This window comes from Sinocyclocheilus rhinocerous, unplaced genomic scaffold (assembly GCF_001515625.1).
Source record: "Sinocyclocheilus rhinocerous isolate Xijiao unplaced genomic scaffold, SAMN03320098_v1.1 scaffold2738, whole genome shotgun sequence".
Taxonomy (NCBI): Eukaryota; Metazoa; Chordata; class Actinopteri; order Cypriniformes; family Cyprinidae; genus Sinocyclocheilus; species Sinocyclocheilus rhinocerous.
Genome location: NW_015639530.1, coordinates 119785 through 126310, shown reverse-complemented (window position 1 = coordinate 126310; position 6526 = coordinate 119785). Strand labels below are relative to the sequence as shown.

The following is a 6526-nucleotide window of genomic DNA, read 5'->3' as shown; positions in this document are numbered from 1 at the left end:
AACGTAGCAGTGCCGCATCTAGTGGGTTCAACTGGATAGGCTAACAAAAGCATTAAAATGCAATGACACTTACATTGTCGTCGCATTTCGTGTGCCACTGATAAGGCTGCCTGACGGCTGACGCAGACCTAAAATTAGAATGCAACGTTTTGTTTTGTTTTTATTCGACGAATATTCTAAATTCACATTTTTTTTGACAGCCCTACTTCTTTGTGGAATGTCTTTTTACTGTTTTGTACTGTAAAGTATATGGTAATTCACAGATTGTATTTGCTAAAAACCGTAATTTTGACAATATTTCATAGTAAAATAACATTTAATGCGTGTTAAGCCTTCTGCAAATCAAATTTTAACTGTATGTTAACTTACAATCCAAAAAAATGCTGGGTGTTTTGATCCAGCGCTTGTGTTCAATGTTTTTACCCAGCCTTTTGGGTAGTTTTATTTAACTCTATTGTTCAAAAATTACTATATGGCTGTCTTAAAATGAACCCAAAATATGTTGTAAATTAAAAATCAGACACATAATTACTAGAGGCATCAGCAATAATCAAAACATGAACATTTATTAATAAGCAATTTAAAAAAATAATAAATGAACCGAAAATAGGTTGTAAATTAAAAATCAGACACATAATTACTAGAGGCATCAGCAATAATCAAAACATGAACATTTATTAATAAGCAATTTAAAAAATAATATTATTTAATTACTATTTATTCAACTTATTAATAATTGTTCATTTCCAACCTAATTTGGGTTCATTTTAAGCAAGAAATATAGCGATTTTTAAGCAAAAGTTGAGTTAAATATAACTACCCAGAAGGCTGGGTTAAACATTTAACCCAACCGCTGGGTCAAAACAACCCAATTGGAGCGCTGGCATGTTTTTAACCCAGCATTTTTAGATTGCAAGTTAACTTACCATATACAGTTAAAATTTGATTTGTAAAAGTTTTAAGACATGTAGTGTTAATGTGGGGTGTAGTTAAAAGGTTTTTACTTCATTTTTCGCAAAAAAAAAAAAAATTCTGACATTTTTAGTCTTGTTTTATTATTTAAAAACATATTTTTGTGAAATGTCCTACTTGAATGTGTTGGTGCTTCTTTCTTTAAAAGTACATGGTACTTCATTTGATATTCTGTCTGATATATAATGCACATACTGTCTTTAAATTTTAGTGTGGCTTATGCGTCCAAAGTTTTCTGGGGTCACTGTATAAAACCTACAGCTGCCATATGCACAACTAAACAAATAATTACCATGTAGACGGCCCGACTCAGAGGTTTCTGCAGCGTTCTGTAGGCATTGTTCACCAGAGCTGATTGTTCTTCTGAATATTCCTGCTCTTTCTGTAAATAGGATCAGACCACAAAGTCATTCCAAATTAAAGTCATTCTTCTCACGGGCTACAAAAACAATTTCAACAGCCCCTAAAGGCACAAATCGCACAAAGCTCCAAAGTATAAAGCAACCTGAAGAATACTGTGATTGTGGTTTTATGAAGTAACAAAAGAAGTGTTATACAAAAAGAGTCTTACTCTGCCCAAGTTTTCTAACTTTTCCAAACGTTATATAATTACGTGCTGTCGTCACATTTATTTTAAGATATCATGACATGTTCTTTGTTTGTGGTAAGGAATTCCTCTTGGGAATGAGCAGAATTGTCAAAAAAAAATGAAACCCCAGCAATGCTGATAATTGCGTCTGTTTTTTTTTCCCTGAAGGATCTGGCTGTGTGGGTGGACGCAGAGGGTCTGAGCTATGATGGGAGGCGTCAGGTGGAATAAGAGGTGAGAAAGCACAGAAATTACTTGCAGAGGAGAAACATTTTCAGCTGTCAGAGTTGCCAAAGCCTAGAGACTCAACATCTGGCTTGCTGTTGCTGTCAGGAAACCCAACTGGTCTCGCAAAGCATGAACCAATCACCAAAGAACTGTCTGCTGCCTTATAGGAACGATGATATGCTGCATACCCTTTACCTGAGCATCTAAATAGATATGGACAAGGGATACTGGGAGTGTGCTACTGCAAAGTTTGATATATAATGCAAAGCAAAAGGGTTAGAAGGTGAATCTGAAATAAAAAAACGGTCAAGAATATGTAACAATGAGTCACGTCACAACAAAATAAAAATAAAAAATTATAAATATTATTTATAAATAATATAAATAGTTAAATAGTTTCATCATAGTGGTCATTATTAATTGTATGCCAATTTAAATAATTAAAAATGTATTTAAAAATAATGGAAATTACAAAAAAGCATATGTGTTTTTGTGTGTGTGTGTGTGTGTGTGTACAATGCAGTAAAAAGATGTAAAATATTAATACTGTGAAATTTTATAACAATTCAAAATAGCTGTTTTCTATTTTATTATACATTTTAAAATGTAATTTATTTCTGTGACTGCAAAGTTTGGTTTTTGGCAGAATTTTCAATAAATATTCAATTATTATCAACGTTGAAAACAGTCGTTTAATATTTCTGTGTGAATTGTGATACATTTTTTTAATCAGGGTTCAAAGTTTTGTAATTTATTTGTTATAGAAATCTTTTGTAGCATCATAAATATCTTTACTGAAAATTTTGATCAACTGAATGAGCCCTTGCGTTAAATAAATAAATAATATTAATTTTAAAAAACCTTACTGGTCCCAAACTTTCAAGCAATAAAATGTCTGTGTAGGCCTATGTGTGTGTGTGTGTGTGTGTGTGTGTGTGTGTATTATACCTAAATATGCTTTCATGAAATTCACCCTGGAAGACAAAACCTTGGGTAACAAACTTACATACTTTCTATCTTTATTCTTCTGTATATTGTTGGTAACTAACAATGAAGTTTGTAATACAAACTATTATTAACTTAGAAAAATGTGCAAAAAATATATAAAACAAGAACTAGTGCTCTTAAAGATTTACAATTTAGCCATAATATTTTGCTATCCCTTTAATTTACCATTTGAACTCATATTATAGATGAAAACGAAAGTCCATCAAGTAAATCACTCATATTTGCTCATAACTGGTATGGCCACCATATACTTTGCACTCCTACAGTATCTTTCAGCGCTGTTATGAGATATAAAACCAAACCAATAAACTGCATCTCAAAATAAATGCTCGTCCACTCAACATCACACTGTTAATAGTGCTGTGTGAAGTATGGAATATAACACATTTTGTTTAATATAGTCCATTACCGATGATTTCTGGCTGAAGTTGTCAGGATGGAGAGATCTTTGCAGCTCCACATATCTTTTCTGAAGTTTCTGGGTGTCCAAAGAAAATTTGTGTTCACTGAGGAAAGATCAACATATTCAGTTACATATATGCTATAATGTGGTTATGAATTATGAAGTTGAAAGCTGAAAGATATATAGTAAAACTGTATCTGTCTGATCATGTAACAACTACTGTATCATATATACTGTATATATTAACAATGTTCTGGCTTTTAAGTAAATAAAGTAAGGAAGGAATGCAACTTTTTGGAAGCTCAGGACCAAGAAGCCAGAAAATATCATCCGTGAATCGCATAAATGATGCGTTCATAACAATAACAGCGATCTTTAAACTATACCTCCACTTAACTCACCAGTTCAAGATGTCAAAATAATTCGTCTTGTCATCAGGAGGTTGGATCACATTACAGGATGAACAGAAAAATAATTCAGCAGAAGATCCGCATTTCCAGCAGAGTCTGTTGACTGTGACAGTGCTGAACGAGTTCAAAGACAAGTGTCCTTTAACTGCTTTACAGTGAGAAACACCGTTAATGTCTTTCCTGTAAGAGCTGATAGCTCTTCCTGAAGCGAAACACGGAAGTAAGACGAGGTTAAGAAGCTGTCCGTTTGATATACATTTGTTTGCATGTTTAAATCCGTGAGGTGCTAACAAAAATCGGAGTTTGTATAGCGTTATCATGGTCACCCACAGAACAAAATCGGGTTTATGGAATGTTAGCGCGCTACTTCCTGTCAGGAACACCAGAAATGTTGTCAAAATAAAAGTTTTTATTTTTAAAACACTTCAACGTACTTATTTGACTTTTTATTGGTTTGTGGTTATCAATGAATAATGGCTGCAATTACTAGAGTGAGACCGGGTCTATTATTGTTTGCTATCGAGGAACTTTATAACAACAAAAATATGATTTAAATAAGTAAAACACAACATTAACCCAAAGTTAACTACATTTGTACGAAACAGTTAATTTCCCTCCCACATTAAAAATAGTAAAAATTTTAAAAAAACTTTTTGTACCCTGTGTGTTTTACAACGGAAGTTATGCATTTATTTTTCTGAATTGTATCTATTTACTACACTTGTATGTGTTCTTAATTTTAACAGCAATTAATAATAAATGCTATATTGCGAATTGCTGTTGGTAGTGTAATAATAATAATAATCCTTAAAATAACTAATAGCATTAAAAAAATAATGTATATCTACATATATAATAAATTAACATGGAATGTTTATAAACTACATTTCCCATGAGCCTCTACTCAGGCTTCTGATTGGCTGAATGATGTAATGGGAAGTTCATTGAAGGAAACGAGTGGCTTTTCCCGGCAGATTTGACGAGAAGCTCACGCGGCCTGATAACCCACTTCTGCAAGTTTGCTACTTTTAAAAACAGCACTTGGTTAAGGTATGCAATAGGATATGATATTGAAAAGCACCATTAGATGATCTGACGGACATGTGGATTTCTATCAATGATTATTTCTGATGAAAAAAAGCAACAACCCGTTTCCTCGATCGTTAAAAGTGCAGCTGTGCTTTGCAAAAATAGCAATAGAAAATAGACATGGCTTATCTAATCTATTTGGTTCTTCAGTCTGTTTTCTTATCAAGTTTCATTTGATTGCATTGGTGTCGGTGGTGCATGAAATTAGTCCGACCTAAATGCCCTCAGAAACTGAACTTGGAAAGGTCACATGATGTAAAAGCAATTAATTTTCTTTCAAAGCACATGATTTATGCACATATGTCAATTATGTGTCAGTCATTTCTCCTGGAGTGTAATAATATCATATAAGAATTGTTTACTATACTGTAAATATAAAGAAACGTTTTTTCAAGTGGATTTATAAAGAATCGCACCGTTAATCTCTTGTTTTTAATAAGCCCATTAAAATAGATTTTAAAACGAGTGAATTTGTTGTACTCGTATTCTCTCATTTAGTCTTCCATTCATTCATTTTATCCATTTACATTATTTTTTGATTGTAGGGTCAAAATTATAGGAGCTATGAGATGCTAGATATTATGGCCTGGTTTCACAGACAAGGCTTAGACTAAACCAGGATTAGGCCATAGTTCAATTGGGACATTTAAGTAATTTTTTATAAATGTGCCTTACAAACAACATTACTGGTGTCCCTCTTGAGACAAAACAAAGGCATTGATATATTTTAAGATCAATCAGTGCAAGTTTCTTTCAGTTGAAACAGCTCAGATTTACATTTTAATCTGGGACTATGCTTAAGTTTTGTCTGTGAAACCGGGGGTATAGGACCCAGAATTCAGCAAAAAAAATGGTTGAAAATTTATGTGCAAAAAAAAAAAAATGTTACATGCAAAAAGATGCAATTAAAACGTATGATGATGCATTAAAAGTCCTCTGGTAAATGGAATTAGCGTAGGTAAAATATAATATAAATATAAAACATAAAATATGACGTAATACTTTTAAAGCCATGAAGCACTGCAAAAATTCTTGGATACAGTTTTCAAAATAGCGTAGCATGTACTGTATGCAGTGCACTTTGCTGTCATGAGAAAGCCTGGAAATATCAGGAATATTTTAAAAGCATAATTCTAGGCCTAAAAAAATCGTGACAATTTCTGAAATGAGCAGATTTGAAACTACAATATTTAATTGGCAAAAATTATAAATGTATTTTTCCTTGCACAAACAACAAGAAATCACATGCAACATGTTGACAATGTAACATGCATACTGCTGTTTGAAACATTTATCATTATAGTGTATGCTGTGCAAAATTATGTGAGCTGTAAGATGATGTTTTGGGCTTTATACAGCTATTGACTGTTGTTGATATTTTGTTAATTTTTCAGTGTGTACCTCCAGAGTAAAAAACATCATGTCTGAGGAACCTGGACCCAGTGGTCAGTCCCAATCCCACAGTCAATCCCAGACCCAGTCCCAAACACAATCCCAGCCTGGATCCAGCTCCTCGTCCGCCCCAACATCATCAAGCCAGGGCTCTTCCTCAGGCTCAGGGACTCTAAGTTCTGTAGATACAGTACCGGTCCAGGAACTGCAGTCTATTCCTGAAGACGAGGAGGAAGTCCAGCCTCAGGTGTGGGGCCGCGTCATCCCTTTGGTGCATGGATTGAGTGTGCTCAGTTAAGTGTATTATCTTCCTTGATTTAAGAAAGTAAGTGACAAGATACTGTTTGTGCAAGGTGTCCCAATAAGGACATGACATAGCGATTCGTAACTACATGTAGGAAACTTTTTCCTCGTCGAAGCAGAGTCCAGGAGACG

The 6526-nt window shown here is 33.7% G+C and overlaps 2 protein-coding genes across 2 annotated transcripts in view; one reads left to right on the top strand and one right to left on the bottom strand.

The window, feature by feature from the left end:
- LOC107751426 (iron-sulfur cluster co-chaperone protein HscB, mitochondrial-like) overlaps window positions 1-3977 on the bottom strand; it is a 5959-nt gene extending 1982 nt beyond the window's left edge. The window contains exons 1-3 of the mRNA XM_016567152.1: window positions 3602-3977; window positions 3207-3303; window positions 1265-1354 (exon numbers count right to left, since the gene is read on the bottom strand). Coding sequence (XP_016422638.1) covers window positions 1265-1354; window positions 3207-3303; window positions 3602-3930 — 516 coding nt within the window. The 5' untranslated portion in view covers window positions 3931-3977. The remainder of the gene's footprint in view (window positions 1-1264; window positions 1355-3206; window positions 3304-3601) is intronic.
- Window positions 3978-4524: 547 nt separating this feature from the next.
- Window positions 4525-6526, top strand: part of LOC107751420 (serine/threonine-protein kinase Chk2-like) — a 14576-nt gene continuing 12574 nt past the window's right edge. Inside the window, exons 1-2 of the mRNA XM_016567148.1 lie at window positions 4525-4660; window positions 6094-6384. Coding sequence (XP_016422634.1) covers window positions 6120-6384 — 265 coding nt within the window. The 5' untranslated portion in view covers window positions 4525-4660; window positions 6094-6119. The remainder of the gene's footprint in view (window positions 4661-6093; window positions 6385-6526) is intronic.